Source organism: Natrix helvetica (assembly GCF_964273705.1).
Source record: "Natrix helvetica genome assembly, chromosome: 3".
NCBI classification, from domain to species: domain Eukaryota; kingdom Metazoa; phylum Chordata; class Lepidosauria; order Squamata; family Natricidae; genus Natrix; species Natrix helvetica.
Genome location: NC_138549.1, coordinates 65,250,210 through 65,277,128, shown reverse-complemented (window position 1 = coordinate 65,277,128; position 26,919 = coordinate 65,250,210). Strand labels below are relative to the sequence as shown.

At 40.7% G+C, this 26,919-nt stretch overlaps 1 protein-coding gene across 2 annotated transcripts in view; it reads left to right on the top strand.

Annotated features, from left to right (window-relative positions):
- LOC309389886 (quinone oxidoreductase-like protein 2) overlaps window positions 1-20,014 on the top strand; it is a gene marked incomplete at its 3' end in the record, with an annotated part of 29,178 nt that extends 9,164 nt beyond the window's left edge. Inside the window, exons 3-10 of one of the 2 annotated variants that reach the window (XM_081948794.1) lie at window positions 4,668-4,764; window positions 6,546-6,604; window positions 7,948-8,013; window positions 9,003-9,112; window positions 13,360-13,441; window positions 14,088-14,269; window positions 16,973-17,201; window positions 18,282-20,014. In XM_081948794.1, the coding sequence (XP_081804920.1) occupies window positions 4,668-4,764; window positions 6,546-6,604; window positions 7,948-8,013; window positions 9,003-9,112; window positions 13,360-13,441; window positions 14,088-14,269; window positions 16,973-17,201; window positions 18,282-18,350 (894 nt within the window). Of the gene's footprint in view, window positions 1-4,667; window positions 4,765-6,545; window positions 6,605-7,947; window positions 8,014-9,002; window positions 9,113-13,359; window positions 13,442-14,087; window positions 14,270-16,972; window positions 17,319-18,281 lie in introns of those variants that run through there. The other variant, XM_081948793.1, reaches the window with a different exon arrangement.
- Window positions 20,015-26,919: the final 6,905 nt, after the last annotated feature.

Sequence of the window (26,919 nt, the reverse complement as noted above, 5' to 3'; positions counted from 1 at the left end):
GCGCTTTACCCCGGCGAAAGCTGCAGCTTCGGATCGTCCCCATTTCCATGGTGCGTTCCTCTGGAGTAGACGGTGTAGTGGCTCAGCAACGGTCGCCTTCTGCCTCAGAAAAATGCTGTAGAAGTTAAGTAGTCCGAGGAAAGCCTGCAACTCGGTCTGATTTCGTGGTGTGGGGGCGTCCTGGATCGCCTTAATTTTCTTTGAAGTGGGGTGTATTCCCTGACCATCGATTCTATAACCCAGGAATTCTACGCTAGGCACGTTAATTTGGCATTTTTCCTTTTTGAGGCGGAGACCCTTTTCTCTGATTCTGGCCAAAACAGTTCTGACTCTTTTATTTAATTGCTCCTCGTTTGCAGCGGACACCAAGATGTCGTCAAAATAGGGGACGACTCCCGGTATCCCTTGCAAAAGTCGTTCCATGACGCTCTGGAACAATCCTGGGGCAATACTCACACCGAATTGTAGCCAGTTGCATTTGAATGCTCCTCTATGCGTCACTATAGTTTGGGCCTCCGCTGTGGCGCTATCAACTGGCAGTTGCTGGTAAGCTTGTGCCATGTCTAACTTAGCAAATACCTTTCCTGGCCCCAACGAGTGCAATAAGTGCTGTACTACAGGTACAGGATATGCGCTCTGTTGTAGCGCGACATTAATTGTGCATTTATAGTCCGCGCAGATGCGGACTGATCCGTCTGGTTTGACTGGGGTCACGATGGGTGTTTCCCAGCGCGCGTGATCCACCGGCTCAAGGATTCCTTGCTCCACTAACTTATCTATTTCCTTATCTATTTTTGGGCGGAGTACAAAAGGCACTCGTCTCGGTTTAAGTCGGATTGGCGCCACTTTGGGGTCTAAATTGAATGATATCGGTTTACCCACATACTTACCAAGACCGGGGCTGAACACATCCTCGAACTCCTTAAAAATCTGTTCAGCGCTGCTGTTTCTCACGGCGTTGATTCCGGTGACTTCCAACCCCAGGGCTTCAAACCAATCAAGCCCCAGAAGGTTCTGAAATGGCGCGCTGGCGATGGTCACGGGCAGCTGGGCTTCGATGTCCTTGAAACGGATTTGGAATGTGCCTTGGCCCACGATGGGGACTTGGTTCCCCTGGTAGTCTCGTAGCAGGACGTCTGGAGCGCGTAGTTGGCTCTTTCTGAGGCTAGGGATAGCCTGTTTCATGGATGCCCATGAAATAATCGTCAGGGTCGATCCTGTGTCAACTTCTAGCTCGCAAGGTGAGCCCTCCAAGAGGACTGTGACTCTCAGCCTTTTTGGCCGCTTAGGGCGGACCTGATGTATTGTGGTGAGATACGTTCGCAACTCCTCTCTCTGGGTCAACTCTATCTCATCGTCTACATCCTGAAAATACTCTCGTTGAGCGTCTTGATAGAACGCTCTTTCAGCTCTTTGTGTGTATTCTCTCTGGGGATACGCTCGCTCAGCTCCTTGTGAGTAATCTCTCTGGGGATACGCTCGCTCAGCTCTTTGGAAATTTTCTCTCTGGGTAAACACTTGTGGATTTCTCTCTGGGCGCCCTTTTTGATTTCGCCAAGCCCCTGGGTTGGGCTTCTGTTGGCGGTACATGGGTGGCTGCCGTGAGGCAGGGACTCCGCTCCGGCACACTCGTGCGATGTGCCCAAGTTTGTTGCAGTGCGAACAAACAACGTTCCTGAACCTACAAGTAGACCTGGGGTGATTCCCTCCGCAACTTGCGCAGGGCGGCAAACTGAATCCGGGTCTCCCCCCAGGCCTCAAGTGACTGCTCTGCATCATGTGACTGTCCTCGAACTCGGGATTCTCGTAGTCGGGGCTTGTGTCCTCGTAGTGTACTCTGGTTTGTCTTGGTGCTGGCTGGTTTACGTTGGCCCCTCGTTGTATGGTCACCGATGATTTCTCCTCTGACTCTGACGCTCTTGCTTCGTTTAGCGCTATCTGTAGGGTTAAATTCGGGTTTGCCAACAGCTTCTTTTGTAGTGAAATGTCTCTTAACCCACAGATGAGCTGCACTAAGATGTGCTCGTCCAGATCCCTGAACTCGCAGTGAGTTGCTGCTTTTCGTAGGGCTGCAACATATTGATTTATGGATTCTCCCGCCTTCTGGTTCCTCGTGTTGAATTCCTTGCGGCAGACATGGCGGGAAGGTTTTGGCGCGTAATGAGTTTGCAGGGCCTGTTGCAACGTTGTCCACGATACTGCCTGTATTGGAATAGGCGTGGTGAGGTCTCTGGCCGTATTGAAGACTTCCTTTCCGCAGTAGCCGAGGAAGATGTTTTTCTTCCTCGCGTCGGTGATCCCCGTGTATTCGTTCGCTTCGAGGAAACACTCGAAACGAATCATGAAGGCTTCCCATTCGTCGGTTGCTGGGTCGAAAGGAGCGTGGGGAGCATGCATCGCCATCTTCTCTGTTTGAATTTGCCGCGCTGCGGTGATCTGAGATGGCTGCCAGAATTTCTGCCGAATTCCTGGGCTGGATCAAATCCGGAGATTCTGGAGGTAGCGTTCTTCGTCCTATCTGCCTCTCGATCCCACCTTCGTCGCCAATGTTAGATCTGGGCAACGAGAGACAGACTGCGGACACGAAGTGACTTAACAGCTCTTTATTAGTAGTAGTAGTGATCCAGCTTGCTCTGTGGTCGGAGGGTTCCCCTTTTATAGGGATCGGGTACGCCCCTCGACCAATCAGAACGATACCTGTTTCCCGCTGTAGCAGCGGACCAGAGGGAAGACTTGCCACGATATATGCTAATATCTAACAGTTTGCTTTAGCATTACTTTACAACCAGAAGCCATAACGTATGTATGCTATATCTGCTTGCTATGTATAGCAGAAAAGTGATCTTGTAACCGGAAAGCATGAAATATAGGTTGCGGGAGAGAAAGAGAGAAATAACCTTATTTTCGTAAAGACAAAATAAAATTGGCCAGTCTTCTGAACCATAACTGCTATCACACATTTCATCACAAATTTGGGGAAACATTTTGAAGCTTTGAAAGAACAGATATTAGTTTTTCCTTGGTGTTTGAAACAACTAGGGATCATGTATGTTATTTGAAACAAAGACAAACCATCCCCGCCTCTTGTTATTATCTTCCAAAAAATGAGTTTCTGGCAGCATTTACTCACTGCATCTGAAGGTGAGGAATATGATCTGTGAAGGCTTTAACTATTGAGTTATGGTTAGTCTTTAAGGTGCTGATTAACACAACTAGTCCTTGGGAAAATGATTACATTTATAAATTATATTTCCCATTTATTTTATTTGTTGCTAAATTGTTCATAGGTTGGACTTTTAAAGCAAAGATTACAATGTCTTCTTCAATCATGTTTTGAGCTATTAAGCTAGGAGTTTTCCAAATGCAGTGATGCATATGGGAAAAGAGGCTGTGGTTATTATAAGAGAATGCAAATGAGGATTTTTCACAGAGAGTTGACATTTTTCAGACTTGTGGATTTCTTGTTGATTAGGTCATGGAAGCTGTATAATGTTTGCAATGCAGTAATCAAAACTGATATGCTTTGAAAAGACAGTGTCAGCTACTACTCAGACAGCTCGTAAAGAGACCATAAAAAGGCTGACAAAATGATTAATAGACAATAAAAAATTAACGTCCTACTGAAAAGCAGAAACAAACAAAAATGGTGGTAGCTGAATCCCTATTACATTTTATTGGGTTAACATAAAAGAACAAAAAATTTCCCCAGGACAGTAGTTTCCCTCAAATTTAGAAGCTTGTTCAGATCTTGGTATATATGTTTTCACTTGTAGAAGCTTTGAGCCTGTCTATAGTATTATGCTTAATCCTGATGGGGTGTATTGTTTTGCCCAAATCTTGCAAATGATTGACAAAGCATGCTGACCCCATAGCACTTCTTTTTAGGAATCCAGGAACACAGGCCTATTTTTATGAATAATGTAAGGTATATTTGTAACCTGAGAAGAAACTGGGATTATAATAACTTCCTTACCAGTTTAGTAAAAACTATTTCTTCTAGCCAGAATTGATAGGACAGGTATTTATTTATTCACACAGATTACTTTACTACAATCTCTAGTTTATTCTCTAGAGAGCCAGTTTGGAGTAGTGATTAGAAACCAGGAGACCATGACTTCTAGTCCATCTTAGGCACGAAGATGGACTAGCGATCCACCATCTGGATGACTGTGGACCAGTCACTCTCTCTCAGCTCCAGGAAAGAGGCAATGGCAGTCTACTTCCCAAAAATATTTCCAAGAAAACCACAGATACTTGTCTGGTCAGTTTCCTGGAGTCAACACTGACACAAAGAAACACATACAAAAAACCCAATTCCCTCTCTCCCTCATTTTCTGGCAATCAATATATAGACCTTGTGGAAAGGAAGCAGGATCAGATGAGGGATCCACTTTTTTCCCCCTTTGGTCTCTTCTTCTTCCTTTGCACAAAACTACAGCCAGGAATATTATGAGAATACCTTAAATTAATCTTATATGCATGTATAGGAAATAATTCTTTTATTTGTTGCATTTCCCAAGTTAATCAGATTACTCACTGTGGCTTCATTCTAAAGAAGAAGAAAACATGGTACTTAAATGTTTAACCTGTCTCCTTCTCCTCTCTATCTTACACACGCAAAGAGTTTTCTGGTTGTGTGAGGAATGTGGATTGTTTTTTTTTTGTAGGTCAGAATTCATGTCCGTTGCTGTGGAGTCAATTTTGCGGACATACTGGCCTGCCAGGGTCTTTACCAACATCAGCATCCTCTCCCATTCATCCCAGGTGAATGAAAACATTTTCATGGTGTCTGTGTTGTGAGGAGCCCTAACATAAAAACAAAATCTCCACCCTTTGCTAGATCAGCCTTCTCCAATAGATGTATTAGAATAAATTTATCCAGTGATAGAAAATGCAGTTTAACCCCCTGACAGTGTCATATTGGGGAAAGCTGATATTAATTCCCTTTCTATTCCTAGATTTCTTAATGAGAACCCTGCTTTGTAAGAAGACTATGCAAATTTCAGACATACATTTTTTAAAATCTAAGATGTAACCCCAATACATATAGATAAACTATATATAGACTCAAAAATGGAAACATTTGACTCTACCCACAATGGAGGAATGATTGGTGAACATGCAGAGATGGCTAAATAAACTTCCTTGATCATAGAAAAGACAATATCTATATTTATGGTTGGTTGCGAACCCCTTTTAGACCTGTTGCATGAAATGGGAAAAAATACACATTATTTATTTTGGTGATTAGGGGGGAAAATGGATGATAGGGGAAAAAACAGCTTTTTATATAATCACAGAGTAAGAGATAATTTTGTAATCATATTTGCTGTAGAGGAAATCAGAAACTTCTTTTTTTCCTATTTTTTATTTCTTCCTGCATATAAAGTTTTTCCTCTTGTTTTCCCTATCTTTGTTCTTTCTATTTTGCATTAGTTGGGGTTTGATTTTCACTTTCTTGAAAACTTAATAACATTGGTTTAAAAAAAGATAACAAATATAAAAACAGGATTTAAAAAAAATAATAGTATTAACATTTTGTTCCATTGAAAAAAATATTTTTTATTGTGCTCATGGTGACCTCTTCTGGCCAGTGCTCTGCAATGATTATATATCAGTTGTTTTAGTATGGGACACACACACACACACACATACACAGAGAGAGACAATGTGTATATACATACATACATGTGTGTGTGTGCATACTGTATATACAGTATATATAGGAAGAGGGGGAGGAATAATGTAGAATCCATTAGTGGTCAAGAAAAATGGCATAAAAGTGTGCAAAATTTCAAATTCCCCAGAACCCTTCAGATGAGATAAAGTAAAAAGTAGCAGTTGGGAGGAAATATGAAAAATATCTCCAAATTAGGTCAGATAGACCTAAGTGAGGCCACATTTGGAGCCTCAAAATTGAATTTCAAAACTGAATGCATTGGTCACCAGAAGACAATGGGGTAGATGTCTCAGCAGATAGCAATACTTGGCCAGCTTTGTTTTAGCTCAAAATCTCAACAAAGTAGGACCTGACTGGTATTTGAATGGGAAACCATCAGGAACTTCCAAGATCCCAGGTTACATAAGAAAAATGAAAAACATCTCAGTAAGAAACAGTGATAAAATTTTCTTACTGCCACAAAGATAAATTATATGTTAGTAAGCCACTCAGAATCATTGGAGCTGCAAGATAGGTGGCAAATAAATTAGATAGCTAAATAAATAAGAGTCACCAAGATTTTGACCAGAGAAAGCTGATACTCAGAGTATATTTAATATTACAAGGCAAAGAAAATTACTAATCTTGCTGCTCCTGCATCTCCTGAAAACATCTATAATTCAGATCTGTTCCTTTGGCTTAAATCTTTTGCTAGACACAAAAGAAGTTTATTTTCCTTGTTACCAAGTCTGTGTTTTTACTCTGCATGTAAAGTGGTTGCTACTAGTGGGGAATTAACTGATGATAGATGTGACAACTAGTGTGGAACTGACTGATGATTCATGCAATAACTCTGTATTATTATAGAGATGATGTTCTGTTTTAGGAATGGAATACTCAGGAGATGTGGTGGAGACTGGGAAAGCTGTCACCAACATCAAAGAGGTAAGGAAGATTATTTGGAATAAGCTTTAAAAGATGATCTTGTTATGCAAAGTTGGTATACTCCTGGCCTAGAAAAAAATATGGAAATTCCTTCAGTAGTTGCTCACTAGACTAGTGCAGTTGTAATCTGTGAACTAGAACAGCAAGAGAACGAGAAGACAATATGTATAAATACACATGATTTCTTAAGAAAAATGCACAAATTGTAAAACAGACTTACCCAGTATTTTCATTCTGAAAATAATTAGGAAGAATATTGCTCATATATCCCAAATGGATTTGAACTAATTTATTCATAATAGTACAGATTTTCAGTACTCTTTATTGTGTTAATTTTTCAGCAACAATAGTTTCCCAAATGCCATTGATCCAACAAAAAATTAAAGTTAATCTTTCTGTGGTTTTTTTATAGCAAACCTACCAATGAACTCTAGAAACTGAAGCATTGTCATATTGAATCAATGTATATGCCTTTTAAAAAATGGACATGAAACCAACATTATTTATTGTATTTTTGGACAACTTTTCTGACTTCCCAATAGGCTTTGAGCAAAAATAGTTTTATGAATTTGTTGCCAATTATACAATAGTAGCAATATATACTATTTTGCTTGCACTTTCATTAACTAATTGTAGAAAGATAATATAATGCAATTTTAGTCAAATACAGTGTCACTTGTGGATTATCCTCCTGTTCAGTTCTTTGACGATGAGCTGAAATAAATTTTAAAAGGATTCTTTACTACAGAGAGTTGTAGTGAAGCTCATCAAATTCTACTCTCACATTTTCAGTGTTTTGAAATATTCAACAGACTCTGTCACTAGAGTTTTATGTAATATTAGTGAGATTCCCTTTATATGAAATTAAGTAAAATTCCTTATTCTTCAGATATTCCACATTGTAGCTGTAATAAAAGCTTACAAATCTTGGTTAACTTTATCCATTTGGAGCCAAGTGGGAAATTGTGACTAATCTTTCTACAAAATGTTTTCAACAATAACAAGATTTTTAACTATCAACCTTCTGGAGCATTCCTTGGAAGAATTGCCTGGAAGATACCAAGATCTGTGTCTGACAGATCATTACACTGATGGTATAGCATCATAGACAGATCATTACACTGATGGTATATCAGAATGGTTTACATTCATTCTAATGTACAATTTTGTAAACATTCATTCATTCATATGTCCAATCTAAGAGTAACTTAGTGAAATGCTGATTAAAATGTTGATATTTTAAATATCTTCTACTTGTTTAGATATGTTTTTAGTCCTTGGAAAAAGGGGGAAAGTGCCAACTTTTCTCATCCTTATGGTTCTCTGATGATGCTTTTGGACAGGGGGACTGTGTCATTGGTGTGACTGATGGAAAAGCTCTGGCCGAAGAGTACATTGCAAATTCAAAGGTATGAAAAAAATACCCCCCTCCAGTATTTTTAAAATTCTTTTCAAAAACCAAAAATATAAATATGTAAGAGTATAAAGAGGATTACATGAATATTTATCAGTCATAATTTATTCAGTAAATTTTGTTTATATATTCAAAAAAATAAGTTTAGCTCACTTTGCCTAATTTTAAAAGAGGAAAGAACAATGGGAAGAGTAAATATATGGAGTAACAAAAGAAACCCAATTTCTTTTGTCTTCTTGTCAAAACCTCAAGTGATAGCTGATCCAACAGAAAAAGAGTTTTTACGATCATAGAAAAATTAGAAGAAAATGAGTATTCTTCCTATTTGTAAAATCAACCTATTTACAATTGTAAGATCACACAGAAGTAATTTCCACTGTCCTGTTGGTTAAAGTGGCAGCATATTTAAGTCACTTGATTGTGTATCTTTGGAAAAATTACTTTGTAAACTGTGCTACATCTCATACTGTTAGTTAATTGGGATTGTCACTTGTGTTCTGAAATCCTTTATTGCAGAAAATAAGTTCCGAGAATACTACTGTATTTTTCGGAGTATAAGATGCACCGGACTATAAGACGCACCAAGATTTCGAAGAGGCAAATTTTTTAAAAAAGTTTTTGCACTCTGCAGACCTCCCAAAAACAGTCCGTGAAAATGGGCCCGTTTTTTTGTCAAAAAAGGGCATTCATAGCCTTTAAGAGGCTTATAAAGTGCTTCTAGGGGCTGCAGGGGCAAAACGTTTTGCCCTCCCCAGCTCCCGAGAGCACTCTGGAAGCCTCCTAAAGGCTATGCACAGCCATTTTTGCAAAGGGAGTAGGTTTTTAGGAAACAAAAACTGCTGTATTCAGTGTATAAAATGCACCCAGATTTTCACCCTCTTTTTTGAGGGAAAAAGGTACGTGTTATACTCTGAAAAATACATTAAGTTCAGAAGGCTCATGATGCTTGTGTTCAGGATTTTATTTTATTTTATTTTTCGAAAGTTGCTTTGGAAAATCCCCCAAGGAGTATCTTATGAACAAGCTGCAGCACTGCCTACTTCATATGGGACAGCCATCTTGGCCTTGAAATATAGAGCACAAACACAGCTAGGGTGAGTGGAAGCCCAACAATAGTACCACAAAGTCTTGTTTGGTCAATAAAGTTCTGGGTTGTGTTACAATTATGTAATAATTGGTGGCTATCTTGAGGCTTTCCCTGTATGGAAGATACCAAGATCTGCGTCTTATAGATCATTAGATAGATTGCATATCATTCAGAATTGTTTCAGTTTATATAGTCTGATTTGTTGTAATGTATAATTTTGTAAATATTGTAGATGACTTTTTGCTTTAGTTTTAATATGTTGATATATTTGATGTGCATCAGATTTGAAGTAAAGCATGTTTTTTTCCTAATAAAATGGACTGCTAAGAATTAGGAATTGTAGGAGTAGTTGTCCAAAAAGTTGGCTGCTTCCTTAATTATATCACTTCTGTCTGAAGAAGTTAGAAGACATATATTGTACCCTTATAACCCACACATTCTCTGTCTATCCCTTGAGCCAGTAAGATAGTAATGGACGAAGAAATACAGATTTGGAACAGGCAGTAAGCACTACTAGGTCAGTCTTGCCCAAATTTATGTCCTCAAGATAAATTAGAGATCCTTCTGACTTGCTTTTTTCACTGCTTTTCCCCCATAAAACAGCCTATAGAAATTTGAAACCAAATCCCTAGAGCAGTGATTCGAACCTATGGCACGCGTGCCACAGGTGGCACGCGGAGCCCTTTGTCAGGCACGTGAGGCACTGCCCTGTCAGCATGTGCACGCTGGCCAGCTGAGTTCACCCTTTTTTAAAGCCATTTTTCGCCCTCCCCGGGCTTCAGAGGCTTTATAGGAGCCGGGGGAGGGCAAAAAGAACCTGCCCCGCCCCCCTGGAGGCCCTCCGGAGGCTTCATGAGCTTCCCTGAAGCTTCCGGAGCGCAAAAAACCAGCCCTACGGGCAAACCGGAAGTTCAGGAACGGACTTCTGGTTTGCTCGGAGGGTCGTTTTGACTGCTCCGGAGGCTTTAGGGAAGCATCCTGAAGGTCCCTCAAGCCTTCAGAGCGCTCAAAACGACCCTCCGAGCAAAGCGGAAGTCACTTCCGGTTTTCTCGGAGGTTTGTTTTGACTGTTCCGGAGGCTTCAGGGAAGCGTCCTGAAGGTCCCTGAAGCCTCCGGAGGGCTTCCGGGGGGGGCAGGGGAGGCTGTTTTCGCCCTCCCCAGGCTCCTATAAAGCCTTGGGAGCCTGGGGAGGGCAAAAAAAGCATGCAAAAAATGGGGGGTCGCGCCTATAGTGTGCGCATGTGCACTGGGGGGATCACACATTGTATTATCGCTGCACGCTACCCCCCTGCATTCCCCCCACTTATGGCACGCGAGCCAAAAAAGGTTCGCCATCTCTGCCCTAGAGCTTCTATGCCTCATCCTGCAATACTACATTCTAACCATTGCACCACCACGGCTCTATGGTCAAATGGTCAATCCATATTAATTGATAAACTACTAAAACTCTTGTATCTGTAACCTTTAACTGGATGAAATGATGCATTATGGGGAAGAATTTTGTCAACCAAGTACCTCAAATAGGCTAATGCATCCAAAATATGAGACCCATGACTCCTGTGGAATTGAAATTTGGCAAAGTTTACAAAATATTGTGACATAAAATTATCATAAAGCATTTTATGATCTAATACAAAATGTCATATAAAATATTTTCTGCGGTTCTGTCATTTGACTAGTGCTATATGGTTCATTGTGGGCTACTTTCAAGACAGATACAGAAATTTCTCTGAATATCTCTGTGAATTTTTAAGAACTTTTTAAATATATTAGAAATTCTGCCATTGTAGAAGGCATTGAGGAATCTAGTAAGGAAATATCTCTGAAACAATGATCCAAAAGGTCATGGCTTGTCTACCAAAGAATGAAAATGTTACAACAGTAAAGAGAAAAGCAAACAATGCACCAAGTTACCAAGGGCAATGTCCTTATCAGTTAGAGAAGACATTTCACACAATGAAGGAGTTTGGTTAGGACTGGAATTCTAACTAAGGAAACTACCAACTATGTCCCTTAAAATGTATGGCTGTTAAAGCTATATGAAGAACAGAACAGCATAAATCTATTTCAGATATGTGCTAAGGATGTGCTGTGGCAGGTTCAGATTTAGGGCACATGACGTCTTGTCATTTATGGAAGGACTGGAAGGGAGCATAGGAAAACAGGCAAGCCGACGGGGATGAATCTTGTGGAGACAATCTGGGATGAGTTTGACCCTGTGACCCACGAAGGCATGGACAGGATTATGGGGAGACTCAGTGCTGCCACTTGTGTGCTGGACCCGTGTCCCTTTTGGTTAGTTTTGGCTTCCCGGGAGGTGACACGAGGCTGGCTCCAGGCGATTACCAATGCGAGGGGTTCTTTCCCACCGCCTTGAAGGAGGCTGTGGTGAGGCCCCTCCTTAAGAAGCTTTCCCTGGACCCAGCTTCTTTAGCCAACTATCGTCCGTTCTCCAACCTTCGCTTTGTAGCAAAGGTTGTTGAGAGTGTGGTAGCACATCAGCTTCCCCAGTACTTGGATGAAGCTGTCTACCTGGATCCGTTTCAGTCGGGTTTCAGGTCCGGGTACAGCATGGAGACGGCATTGGTCGCGTTGGTCGATAATCTCTGGCAGGCCCTGGACAGGAGCTGCTCCTCTGTCCTGGTCCTATTAGACCTCTTGGCGGCTTACGATACCATCGACCATGGTATCCTACTGCGACGACTCGGGGGTTGGGAGTGGTGGGCACCGTTTTACGGTGGTTCTCCTCCTACCTGTCGGATCGGTCGCAGTTCGTGTTGACTGGAGGGCAGGGATCAACCCCCAGGCGCGTCACTTGTGGGGTGCCCCAGGGGTCGGTTCTCTCACCCCTCCTGTTCAATATATATATGAAACCGCTAGGCAAGATCATCTGTGGTTTGGGGGTACGGTATCATCAATATGCTGATGATACCCAACTTTTCATCTCTACCCCAAACCACCCAAACGATGCCCTCGACGTGATGTCCCGATGCCTGGAGGCTGTGTGGATCTGGATGGGGAGGAACAGGCTCAAGCTCAATCCCTCCAAGACTGAGTGGCTGTGGTTTCCATCATCCCGATTTGTGCATCTTGTTCCATCTTTGATGATAGGGGGAGAAATTTTAGCCCCCTCAGAGAAGGCCCGCAATCTGGGAGTCCTCCTGGATACGCGGCTTAGTTTAGAAGAACACCTGACGGCCGTGCCCAGGGGGGCGTTTTACCAGTTTCCCCGGTACATCAGTTGCGCCCCTTCCTGGATCGGGATGCTCTGTGCACAGTCACTCATGCCCTTGTCCTTTCTCGCCTGGACTACTGCAACGCTCTCTACATGGGGCTGCCCTTGAAGAGCACCCGGAGGCTTCAGCTGGTCCAGAATGCGGCCGCGTGGGTTATTATGGGGGTACCTAGGTACTCCCATGTTACACCCCTTTTAGGCGGCCTGCACTGGTTGCCGGTTGTTTTTCGGGTGCGATTCAAGGTATTAATTATGACCTTTAAAGTGCTCCATGGCTTAGGCCCAGGGTACCTGCGAGACCACCTACTGCCACCAGTAGCCTCCCACTGTCCAGTACGATCCCACAGAGTTGGTCTCCTCAGGGTGCCGTCAGCCAGACAGTGTCGGCTGGTGACCCCCAGAGGGAGAGCCTTTTCTGTGGGAGCGCCTTCCCTCTGGAATGAGCTGCCCCCGGAGCTTCGCATAATCCCTGACCTCCGGTCCTTCCGACGTGCCCTAAAAAGTTGGCTTTTCTAGCAAGCCGGCCTGGCCTGTTAATTTTATCTCATTTTTTAAATGTTATTGTCCTATTAATTGGGTTTGTTTTGGGGATATGTATCTAATTTCTTTTTAACTTTCGTGATATGTGTTTTTTTTAATGTTGTACGCTGCCCTGACTCCTTTGGGAGAAGGGCAGCATATAAATCGAATAAAACAAACAAACAAGTTCTGGGTGTGTGATCTCAGCCTGATGGGTCTAGTTTTCTTCATAGTGAGCCTAATCATGTAGACGGACACTGGGGTGGAGTGAAGTGAGGAAGGGTGTCAGATAGTCTTCGAATGTTTTAAATCAGGGATCTCCAAACTTTAAGCCTTGTGGACTTCAACTCATAGAATTCCTCAGACAGTCATGCTGGCTGGGAATTTCTGGGAGTTGAAGTCAGGTCTTCAATTTACCAAGTTTGGAGGTCTCTGTTTTAAATCATCAGCATTTAACACATCTCTCCAGTCTCAAACAATGCTTCTGTTTTTTTTGCAGAGAAACTGTTTTGGTGACTGCAGCCGCTGGTGCTACAGGGCTTGCAGTTGTGGATGTTGCAGCTAATGTCCTTAAAGCAAAGGTATGCCTTCTTTCACCAGTATTAGAATATATCTAAGCAATCTTCCAAATCAGACAAGGATGCTGAAACATCTTGAAAAACATTTTACCACTTCTGGTTTCAAATAATTATTTCCCCTGTAAAATCAGGTAACAACTAGGTTAGCACACAAGATTCTACTCATAAAATTACCTTTCTTTATCAGACTGCAGTGTTCGGAGTTGCCATTCCTACAAGTGTTCCTTACTAGTTCACAACCAAGAGCCTTGCAAGATGAAAAGAAAAGAAGTTTTCAATTATTCATCTCATTAGCAACTCACTGCTCTCTTCTAAAGGCTGGTCTAAAACTGCAGTATGAAGGAAGAATAATGGGCAGTTCTCCCAATAAGCTTCCCTTGGAGAAAATAGCATTAATTTTACTTACAAAGAAAAACAGGGAAGAAACCAGAAAATGCAACCAGACTAATCATCTTAATTTCCATCCAAATTAATGTTAGAGCAGCTCCCTCTAATCTATTGTGTGCTGTTGGCCATGTGCCCAGAAATTATGGCAGATACATTGGATGGTTCAAAACTGGGGAACTTTAACCTCGAATGGAAAGGGCTCATCTGTTATAATGCAGCAATGTCAGTTGGAAGAATGTACAGTTGTCTTTTGGGATTGCAGGTGATAGCAGCAGCAGGAAGTGATAGTAAATGCCACCTGGCTATCCAGAAAGGAGCTCTTGAGAGTGTGAATTACAAGGAGGCTAATCTGAAAGAAGAAGTGAAGAAGCTAACAGCAAACAAAGGAGTTAATGTGGTTATTGACACCGTTGGTGGAGACATCTTCAAGCAGGCATTGCATAGGTGGGCTAAAGTCATGACCTATTTCGTCTGGACAGTGAAATTTGACAACTTTTTGGTTTCATGAATGAAGGCGAATATTATATGTGTCCCAGGGTAGTGTTGCAGGATCCAATCATATGGATCGGCTCCAGCATGAGTCTAAAAGCTTGAAAGACAAAACTTCTGGTCCCAGTGACTGACTTAATTGGATCCTGCAACTTTTTGGTTTCGTAGGGCAAGACTATAGTGAGTAAGGTGAAGGTGTAAAGGGTTTTGTACTTTTTCCTGAATTTGGTATGAATTTTAGAGCAATTTTAGAACTGCATCAAGGCTGTTTGATATAGATATAAGTTACAATTATTTGATATAAGACTATTCTGACTTCATTGGATTAGCTATTTTCCACTTGAAAGTAGTTCAAATTAGGGCCATTCCTTGCTAGCCAGGCAAGGTGAATAATCATTGCCTGCTTGGAAATAAATTTGATTTGCCAAAATCTGAGCCTTCAGTGTATGGTTTCCAGTGCATGTGAGAACTGGTAGATTTTTTTTAAAGTAACTCAAAAGAAATTAGAGGGGAAGAATTGATTATAACTTTTTAACTCTTTAAGATGTTTAAATGTTTAATCACTTTTATCTTCTGTATCTGATTTTTATGAGGTGGGAGATATTTTCTTGATCATGCAGGATAATATCTGAAAATGTCTGATAAATTTTGAATATCTCCAATATCTTGGTCACAATGTTCTATTCTTAGAAATCTTTTACTTATTGCATCCAAAAGTGGATGGACAATCTGGGAGCTATTGCTGAATTCCAACTCGGAGCAGTTCCTGTCAGCATAGCCAATAGTTGGGGATTCTGGCAGTTGTAGTTTAGCAACATCTAGAATAATAATAATAATATAATAATAAAATTTTATTTGTTAGCTGCACCCTCTCCCGAAGGACTCGGGGCGGCGTACAATAAAAACACATAAGTACAATTATGGACAATACATACACAAATGTAGACGTATACGTATGCGTAGAGGAGGTAGACAAATGCATATAAACAATTAAAATCACAATTTAAAATCCCTTAAATAAATTACAAAATTAAAACCCGTCAGGAGCGATATGATCAAACTATGGTTGAGCCAGGCCAGCTACTTGGAATAGGTGGGTCTTGAGCTTTACACGGAAGGAGCGGAGGTCAGAGGTAGTCCTAATATCCGGGGGGAGGTCGTTCCACAGGGCTGGGCCCGCCACAGAGAAGGCTCTGCTCCTAGGCGCCGCCCCTCGGCACTGTCTGGTGGACGGCACCTGGAGAAGTCCCTCTCTGTGCGAGCGAACTAGAAGGCCACTAGTTCTCCATTCCTGTATTATAGTTAGTCCTCAATTTGTAACTATTCATTTAACAGCAGTACAAAGTCACAATGGTGCTGACGTATGACCCATCTTCAAAGTTATGACCATCACACCACTCCCATGGTAATGTGATTGCAGTTAAGATGCTTGGCAACCAGCTCACATTTATGACAATTGCAGCAACTTGCAGTATGTGATCATAATTTTAACCTTCCCAACCGACTTCTAATAAGCAAAATTAATAGGAGAAGCAAGATCCTCTTAACGACCATGTGATTCACTTAATGAACACATGATTTGCCCATAATAAAAAAGTCACAAAATGGAATTGTGGTCATGTGATGACTTGCTTAACAACTGCATCACTTACCAATTGAAATTCTGATCCCAATTGTGGTCATAAGTTGAGGACTACCTATAAATTGCTTTAAACCAGGGCTGTCAAACTTGCAGCCTGTGGGCCAGGTGTGTTACATGCTGACCATACCCACACCTGGTTTAGAGAAGGGAGAAAAAGTCCTGTGATGCCCTGAGTTTGACGCCCCTGCTTTAAACCCTTTGTTTGTGAAACCATCTAGCACCGCCCTCCCCACTTTTTGTATAATTGCATAGCAACGTGTTCTGACCCCCCTTCCTCCATTGCCCACACAGAACATACACTCCGGAACAGTACAAGGGAACAAGGTTTATTGCACAAACAGACAAGAGGTTCCGTGGCAGCAAGCCACCAAGACAAAAATCACAGGAACAGAACACAAAAGCAGCTATCCAGCTTGCCAGGATTCCAGACTAGAGCTTCTGGCATAAGTCTTTTGTTGACTGCTGCGAAGGGTGTATGCAAAGTCAACCCTTTTATAACCTAAAAAGGGCGCCTCCCAAACAGCAGCTGAGAGCTCTTTACCGCCTATAATTACGCCCACGCTCCTTGCGTCTGTGGGCGCACCGGTAACGGGCGTCCAGAAATGCCCTGCTGAGTTCTGACTCACTGTCTCGTGAGTCTTCCCCACTGCTCCAAGGCATGGCATCGGGAGCCCCCCTCCTCTGGCTCTCACCGCTGCTCCATGCCTCAGGCGCCTCCTGGTGGCAGACCAGACTCTCGGATCCCTGCTCAGCATCCGAATCCTGTCCAGGGTCGCCCATCTCCTCTGGAGCTGACTCGTAGGGACTATCACTCTCGGAGTCTGGTGGCAGCGGCAACGGCAACGGCTGGGCCACAACAGCATCTGCTCTTTCTCTTTAGAAAATAACCCTTTTGCTTTAATTGATGACTTGATGATTTCCATCCATTCAGGAATAAATTTCGACCCACTCAAGGAGTTATGGAGCTGCTATGTTAACTACTTGATCCAAGCATTAATCTCTGGATCTCTTTACAGTCTGGCTTTTGAAGGCAGAATTGTGGTGGTTGGTTTTGCTGGAGGAACAATACCTTCTATTCCAGCCAACATATTGCTTCTGAAAAACATCTCTGCTCTGGGACTATTCTGGGGCCGGTACCGGGATGAAGAGTTCCCAGTCTTCTCATCAACCATTTCTTCAGCCCTTTCATATTATCAAGAGGGTCAAATCCAGCCTCACATAGGAGGAGTGTTCAAACTAGAGGAGGTAAGGAGAAAAAGCTTGGCTTTAAAAGTTTTGAAGTTTTTGCAGAATTTCTTGGATTGTCCAATGGACTATCTTTATAACAATGAAAGAGAGGCTGTAATAAAATTGGGTGAATAGATGTCTGTATGTCCTGCTGCTATTTTCCAGGATTTATCTTAGGAGAAAAGTATAGCTCAGATTTATCACAGCTGCTTTCTGTATAGGACTAGAGTATAAACTGGCTTTCTGAATAAAAACTCATCCATAAATTTAAATGTTGCAGGTTACTGAAATGCAAGTATTTCCAATGTTGCATTTCCATTTAAGATTCAGGCAGGGATCTGAGTGACTACAAATCCTTGCTCATCCATGAAATTTAGGGGGTTAAACTCTTATCTCTCAATTCTCAACTCTCCTTCTTATGAATATTAAGATGAAGTTGGTGCCTAGGATGTATTTTATGCCATACTCTTGAGGAAAAACAGGTAAAACTTGAAATAATATTGAAATGTGGTTTCTCTTTAAGAGAAATGCCTCCAAAGCTTTGCCATGCTAGCTTGCAGTTGAAAATAATGATGGAATCTTTCAGTTCATCCAATCTATTTGTCACTAATTGTTTCTAATTAAGAGTCCAATTGCTTTTCATATCTCATTAAATACATGCAAATTTAACTCCCACAATTAACTTGGGAAAAGCTTTAATGTTGGTCATTGTCTTTAATTATGGAAACCATTTTCTTTAAATAGTATCTTTAATTGGATTTTATCTAGATTCTTACATTCAGTTCCAGGGGGAAGGGGATTATTTCTGACTTTGCATAATTGTGACTTCCTATAAAATTTTCCAATCCACCAAACCAAGTTTCTGCTTTTACCTAGTTTTATGCCACTGGGGATAAAAGCAAAACAATCTATGTTTGCAACTTTCAAGGAATATACTTGGTGCCATAAAATGTACTTATAGGATTAACATTTCACAGTCCAGCATTCTGTGAGCCTGATTGTGTTTATTGCATAGTGAATATACAAATGACACTAAATAGATTTACACCTCCAACTTTGTAACACTTTCAGTGACCCTTTCTTTGAATTGCTGTTTAGGTAAATGAAGCCTTTGCACATGTGATTCAACGTAAATCTACAGGAAAGATTGTCATCTCAATTAATTAAACCTCTTGGGAAAATGTATCGTCTGTGTTACTTCCTGCTGAAGAGAGAACCTGTTGTCACTGAGTTCAAATCACTCAGCCTGTGACGGGCCTTTTTGGATTACAGAAGAAACTTTCGAGCCAAGCACACTCATTTATTTTTTTACCATTTCTGTAGTGGGTCTTGGATGTTTAGGCACCAACCCACTTTGTTTCTGGCCAATCACCACCACTAAACCACAGCTAGCTTTCCTCCTCCATTGACTCACTGCCAGCAATTGTCCACTGCCAATGGCTCCTGGCCCTCCACTCTCAGCCCTTTGTGCCTGCCCATTCCCGGAGGCAGAGTTTGACTCAGGCGTTCTGCTGCACAGGGCAAATAATCACAAGCCAATTGGGTGGTGGACAGAAGCAATGATGCTGTGGGAGTAGCATGCAATTATTGGTGGACAGGGTGATCGCAAGGGCTAAGGGGGCAGTTTGCAATGCGATTGGTAGCAGGCTGGAGGGGATAGCAAGATCAGTACTGGTGCGTGATTTCTGCCAGTGAATGGGGGGAGCCTGAGGGCTTATGGAGCCACTGCCACTCATGACACCACAGCTCCACAATTTTAAAAAATGTTTTTAAAGCTGCAGTTGTTTTCTAAAAACTCCCCTCCTTTCTTTGGTCCTAATGACAGATCCATGCAGCCCTGAGCAATGGGTTGCTTTTGCGCTGGAGCTTTGCCATTTCTGACACCTTTGTATAATTCAGGCCCTATCCCCCCTCTTCAAAATCCTGGGTCTGGAGCCACCCAATTGGTACGAAAGCATCAAAGGGTGAATGAAGACATTCGCCACCATTTGGCAGCATTTTTTGAAAAAAATGTGTGGAGTGGCCCTGGTGCTTTAAAAATACCCTTGTGGACTGGCGGCAGTGCACACATCGCTGGCAGTTGCATGCCACCCCAGCTTGCCACTGATTGCATTGCACACTGCCCCCACAATTGGTCTGCTCACTGCCAATCGCATGCTGCTCCTGCAGTGCTATTACTTCTGCCCGCCACCTCATTAGCTGGTGGCTATTTGTCCTGTGCAGCAAAACACCCATGTCTAACCCTGCTACGGGGAACGGGCAGTCATGAAGAGCTGGGGGTGGAGGGCCAGGGGCCATTGGCGGTGGACAGTTGCTGGAAATGGGCCAGTGGAGGAGGAAAACTAAGTGTGCAAAACTAAGCAAAGAAGGTGTGGCCAAGAGTCAGCGCCTAAACATCCCATTCCATCTGTAGCTTCTATCAGAATCCAAACTTGGTGATTGGTCTTATTCCAGCTTTTCTGCCATCGAAGATTGTAAATATTGTGCAGACACCTCAGTATACTTTGGCCTGGGGCAATGTTCTTTCCAAGCTGAGACACAAGAGCTAACTCTACTATTTGGGCTTTGAAGATTAGGATGTAAGGTACTCTGCCTAACAACAACTGTGTGCATGATACTAAAATAAAATATAGGAATAATGGAGTGATACTGACTTCATTGTTCTGCACAGTATCTGGGGGATTTCTTTTGAACTTGAAGAGAGATAGCAGACTGGGGGGAATAGGAATATTGGGGAAACTATTATATCTTGAGGAAAGTCAAAGTGATGGTAATCTATATATAATTTGTATGTTACTTTCTTTTTTATGAATAAAATATATATAATTTTTCTTGAGTTGTTTCTGTTCAGCATTGCATCTCGTGTAAGTGCATTCCTAAAGATTTAATGTATAATGAAACTCCTACAGATCAGGGATGGGTTCCTGCTTCTTCTACTGCTGGTTCACTCAGGGATGTGCTTTGCATGCACAGTGGTAAAAAACAGGATGGCGGCACCAATGGCACCTGCGATAGATCCAGTTCGGGGGTGTGGCAGGCTGAGTTACTACCTACTCGGCCAAACTGGTCCGAACTGGTAGGAACCCACCTCTGCTACAGATATAGGTAATGCGTGGCAATCTTGTGAATTTAGTATCTGTTATGTATTTATTATATATAGTTGTGTTAAGCCCTGCTAAAGTGAAACTAACCTTTAGATGACCATAACTGTTAACTGCAACTGTTTTGGAGGGAAACTTAGAACAATCATATTTGGGTGAGCTCTTTCAAGTATTATGATTGCTTAAGGTCCCAGAGTATAAATTACAGGGATTTGCCTGTTGTTCCACAGTTCCAGTTTGAGTCAATAAATGCTGTTGTATGTATGCTGGTCTGTTCTTGCCTACTGCAGCGCACTACACAATAGTAGATAAGAGCTTAAGTAGTCTAAGTGAAGATAACTTTGCCATCAAGTTGTGTACATGAACAGGAAGAAGGGATGTTGGTTTATAGATTTATTTATTTCATTCTTCCCCCATGTCTATTAACTTTTGGTTTTGTATGATTAATATTATTAACAATCAATTACGTCATCTGCGCTTGGTTTTCACTATATATAATTCTAGAATCTGTCTCATTTCTGCTAGCAGCACAGTCCAAGACCCGACCTACTAGCATATCTTCAGATGTTATTTCCATGCAGCTTTTCCATCTTTTAGTTGGTAACTAAGGAGCACAGGTCTCCAGTTGCTGACTCCTCCTCCTATGGAGAGGCCATAGACAAGAACTATTGTAAGTTCTCAACATTGCCCTTCACTCCTATTCAGCAATTTAACCCTGAAATATGAATGGGTCAGATAAGAACAGAAATCAGAAGCCTCATAACTGAGAGTTGAGTAATATACAACCTCCCAATTTTCTGTGTTACTTTCTTCCATTTTTAAAAAAATCTGAAGAGTCTCAGTCAGTTGCCTATCTTATTTAAAAATTTGCATTGGGTTAGAAAAACCTGGCTAAATAGTTTATTACACCATGGCAGGAATAATGCTAATTTTAAGAAATAGGATGTCTCGGTTATGCATTTTGTTAAATGGGCTTGAATCCCCTTTCTTTCAAATGTGGTATTTAGAAATTAGCTAAAGGAGCCAGGTCAATTAGGTCAAAGGAGAAGCCAATGTTGCGACGATATGGACATGTGTCTCGATGCTCCGAGACCGCTGCCGATACTTTTGTCGCTGGGGGGTCCAATCGGACCTAAACCGTCCTGTAGAGATGGTGAACAGAAAGAATACGTCTTGCTGATCTCAGGGACACCGCAAAGTCCCTGATCGATCCAAGAGAAGTTCTTCAAGCCGGCGACAAAAGTCCAGCCCCAGGCTGATGAAGTTGGGACGGCTCCGGACCGGAAGGGAAGCGGAAAGAGAAAGTGTGTCCATCTGGTGAGGAAACTATTGTTTTGGAAAAGACTCCCCCCCCCCATTTTTTAAAGTTAAATTAAATCCAAAAGTGGAAGAAAATAAGCGGCGAAATTAACCTATATTGGATTGCTTTGGATAGTGTGTTTCTTTTTTTTTGTAATTTTACTTTGTGGATTGAAGTGCTCGCAACTTTTTTCTTTAAAGAGAACGGATCAGTTTTTCTTCTATATTTTTTATTTTTACTTTTCAACCTATGGATTAAAGTCGTCTTCTTTATTTCAACAAGGACTTTTATTTCTTGCTATTAATTCTATTTAAGAACTCTGTTTCTTTTAAGTTTGAAATAACATTAGAGAGTGGGAAGCAATACTGCCACTTGGAGGCTGGAGGCTTGAGTTTTTGAAACAATGTACTTTCCCTTTTCCTTTTGATCTCACTGACCTTGTAACTCGAGGCTTGGCAATTTATTTATAGAAAGTGATAAGCAAGGGCACGAATTGTTTTTACACGTGCACTTTGAGAGTCTTATTGGCAGTGGGAGAGAAAAAGAAATAGAACTTTCTTTTTTGAAGATCATAAATGAACTTATGTTTAAGCTAATTTAATATAAGAAGTCTTGAAAACCAGAGTGGCAGTATCTCCCAGTTTGCCAAAATGGCACAATATTCAAAAGAAACAATAACTTTGCAAAACATCTTCGCTGGAATTCCAAATTTATTAGAAATAACAGAGAGAATTGAGAAGAAGATGAAAAAAAAAAGAGTTTATAACAGCAAAAAATGAGTCCCAAAAATTGAAGGGGAAAATGATTATAAAGATAAGACAACTGATTACTTTACCAGTGGAGTGAACGTGGATGAAAGTGGAAAAAGGGGAGTATGGAAAAGGGAATTAGATTGACAGGAATTATACCCCAGATTTCAAGGCATGGAAGAAGAAAAAAGGAAAAACGATGAATTTAAGGAGAGAGAACTTCTCAGAAGCAAGATTGACAACCAAAGATAAACTGATTAAAATAGCAGATGGAGGGCATCAAGATTATTTAAGTGATGCTACAAGCAACAAGCTGCAGAGAGAAGTCCACAAAATTTTTATCCAGGAAATAAATAGAAGATCAATTCCACAAATGACAAAAGAAATAAGACTATTATTACTGGAAGGATACAGGCTGATATATAAAAGTTGATAATAAAAATTAGTTAATTTTAGTAATTAGTGGTTAGTAATTTAGTAATTTCTAGAGTGCTATGTTAAATAAATAACTGATAAGGATAATAAGGTACATACATGTGTTGGTTTGATGAGAGGAAATTTGATATAATTAGCGAATGAATGTTTATGTACTGGTTCAATAAAAGGAATTGGGATATAAATTGTAAACAGCGATTTGTAAAGGATTAGAAACCTTGTTATCAAACATAATTTTTACTTAGAACATGCTATGAAGGGGTAATGTTATTAGATGATATTAGAAATAATTAATGAAATGCTACGATGTGCTTGTGTTTTTTAATTTTGGACTATTTCATGTAAAAGGATGTTAAAACAACCACAGTCAAATGAGAAGCGTGGTATGTTGATAGTAAGATATATAAGGATTTTTTATTTAAAATACATAATGTGATTTGAATTATAAGCAATGACTGTGGAAGAGATGTATGAAAGTTATTTGTAACCAATCGACACACTTCTACAATATGATTAGTGATTAGTAATTTAGTAATTTCTAGAGTGCTATGTTAAATAAATAATTGATAAGGATAACAAGGTACACACGTGTTGGTTTGAAGAGAGGAAACCTGATATAATTAGCAAATGCATTTCTATTAATAAATAATTATAATAATAACAATGAAATGACAAGGGATATACTTAATAATATATATATTTACTGGCTCGATAAAAGGTATTGGGATACAAATAGTAAACAGCGACTTGGAAAAGAGGATTAGAAATTTTGTTATCAATCATAATTAATTCTTACTTAGAACATGTTATAAAGGTGTAATGTTATTGGATAAAGTTAGAAATAATTAATGAAATGTCGTGGTTGTGTTTTCAATTTTGGATTATTTTATGCAAAAGGACGTTAAAACAATTATAGTCAAATGAAAATTGTGAGATGTTGATAGTAAGATATATAAAGATTTTTGATTTAAAATATAGAATGTGATATGAATTATAAGTAATGACTGTGGAAGAGATGCACGAAAGTTATTTATAACCAATCGACACACTTCTACAATATGTAACGAAATATGATTTTATTTTATTTTATTTTTTTGTGTTGTGTTTGTCTGTTTTACCAAAAATTAAAAAAAAATCTTTTCAAAAAAAAATTAGCTGTCTGTCTTCAATTCTTTCCATTGTGTGAATTTCTGACAAGCAGACTGGGTTCATGCAATGTGGTAAATTATAATGTACTTGGAAATAGAGGTTGATATAATTTCCTGTTGACCCAAATATTGGCAAATACAGTTCAGATCAACCACAGGGAAAGGCTCATAGGATTGAAGCAAATTACATTGTTTCAGAATGCCTTCTCTGAGTTTGGATAGAGATTACTTCTTTATTTTAAATTATATTTAAATTACACATTTTCATCCATTTTAGAGGGTGAAAAAACTATATGATCTGAAGAAAGATTAGAACATTCATAATTTCTCTGGGTTTTTTTTATGGTTGGGTGTGTGCATCCTCCCTAAATCTTTGATACAAGAAGTCCTAAAAAGTTCATATCCATTTAACAGGAAATAATTGGGAATCTTTAAGTGGGCAAATAGAGCAGCTAAGAGAAAGGAGGAAGCCAACTGTGCTTCTTCAGGATCTGGTGTGCACATTAGTCACCTTTTACATAATAACACCTCTTTTTATTTCCTGAATTACACAAATGTTTAATTAGAAGGTCATAGGAACCCATAAGGCTCAGTAAATGGAACAGAATTCCTTTGCTTATTTTATTTGCTACATCCTGATAAATAAACAATGTTATCATTTATGTAAAAGCTTTCCAATTCTGGCTCATGCAAGAAATGGCTTGGTGTTATTGTTAAACACTGAAGCATAAACCATCCAATCCCACTTTAACCTAGTTTAGCATGCTGTTTGAACACAGTTTATTTTTATGTCTGAGTGCGTTCTTTTGACAGCCATCAGTAAAACTCTCAGAAAGTCATGCATTTTAATATTTCTGTCCCACATCCAATTACATGAATTCTGATGTTTCCAGATGACCAATTCCTGTAAATCCACAATTTCTAAAGTATGATATTAATATTGTTCAAAAGCTGTGTTTGGCATTATTAATCAAGCACGTACATTCCTTGTTTTTGCTTATCTGACACATGTTTAAATTACTTTCCCCTAATTCTTTGTCATGTCTCTCAGACTTAGACATTCTGTTTTGGAAGCAAGTTAGATGGACTTAAGAGCCCAAGTGCATTCGGCCTTCAGAAACTTTTTGCAGCAGATTTTCAATATTGTGATATAGTAGCTAAAAGTTCAGATTTAGAAATTTTTCAGTCTGCAATGAACTTGCAGTTTGTATCAATATACTTTTTTCTAGTAAACTATACAATATAGTTGTAAAATTTTGAAATGATTTATGTGGGATATAGTGGTAGTGAGGATAGTGATGATGATTTATATAATATCTCTGCTTTAGAACATCCCAGTGTGGTAAATTGGACTGAGTCATTAATGCATTTTTATGTTTAATTGTGGACTTGATTATGTTTCTCCCTATCCCTAGTTAAACGTTTTATAATGTACCAGTTGATAATAAGTACCACTTGATAATGCCTTGCTAAGATCACACTTGGAATATTGCATACAATTTTGGTCACCATGATATAAAAAAGATGTTGAGACTCTAGAAAGAGTGCAGAGAAGAGTAACAAAGATTAAAGAACCGGAGGCTAAAACATGACGAATGGTTACAGAAATTGGGTATATCTAGTTTAATGAGAAGAAGGACTAGGGCAGCGATGATGAACCTTTTTTGGCTCGCGTGCCATAAGTGGGGGGAGCGCAGGGGTGTCGTGTGCGGGTGTGCCACACCCATAATGCAATGCGCGGCCCCCAGTGCGCATGCACGCACTACAGGCGCTCCCCCTCCCATTTTTACATGCTTTTTTCACCCTCCCCAGGCTCCAGAGGCTGTCACTTCTGGTTTGCTCTGAGGGTCGTTTTAAGCGCTCCGAAGGCTTCAGGGACTGTCGGGAGGCTTCCCTGATGCCTTTGGAGCCCTCAAAACAACCCTCCGACTTCCGGTTTGCTCGGAGGGTCGTTTTGAGCAATCGGAAGGCTTCAGGGACCGTCCGGAGGCTTCCCTGACGCTTTTGGAGCACTCAAAATGACTCTCCGAGCAAACCGGAAGTCACTTCCGGTTTGCTCGGAGGATCGTTTTGAGCGCTCCGAAGGCTTCAGGGACTGTCCGGAGGCTTCCCTGACACCTCCGGAGGGCTTCTGGGGGGGGCGGGGAGGCTGTTTTCGCTCTCCCCAGGCTCCTATAAAGCCTCTGGAGCCTGGAGAGGATGAAAAATGGCTTTAAAAAGGGTGAACTCAGCTGGCCAACGCGCGCATGCACGCTGGCCAGCTGACAGGGCAGCGCCCCGCGTGCCCTGACAAATGGCTCCGTGTGCCACCAGTGACACGCGTGCCATAGGTTCGCCATCACTGGACTAGGGGGTGACACGATAGCAGTGTTCCAATACTTATTCTCCAAACCACCTGAAGGCAGGACAAGAAGCAATAGATGGAAACTAATCAAGGAGAGAACCAACCAAGAACTAAGGAGAAATTTCCTGAGAGTTGAACGATTAATCAGTGAAATGACTTGCCTCCAGAGGTTGTGGATGATCGGGAAGTTTCTCAGAAGAGATTGGATAACCATTTGTCTGAAATGATATATTGTTTCCTACTGAGAAGAGGATTGGACTAGATAGAAGATCTTCAAGATTCCTCCCAACACTGTTATTCGGTAATTTATTTATAACCACTAGATTATATTGGCTCTTATTATTTATAAATATTTAAATCAACCTACACTCTTATTCCCAACATCTAAAATTTGTTTCCAATTTATTTATTCTGTATCAAACTTCATTAAATTGAACACTGTTGATGATAGACTCCAGCCTTGATCGTTCTGTCTCAAGAAAAATGCAAGCATTTTGACAATCTGTAAAGAAGACCCCAGGTGAACAAACAAGACACGATAGGGGTTTTTTCCCCCTTCAAACAGGATCATCTACAGATTCTGATTGTTGGTTTTATAGCTGTATAACGAAGCTGGTTAATTAAAAAAAATACTATTTGTGAATCTTGTTTTGAAAATG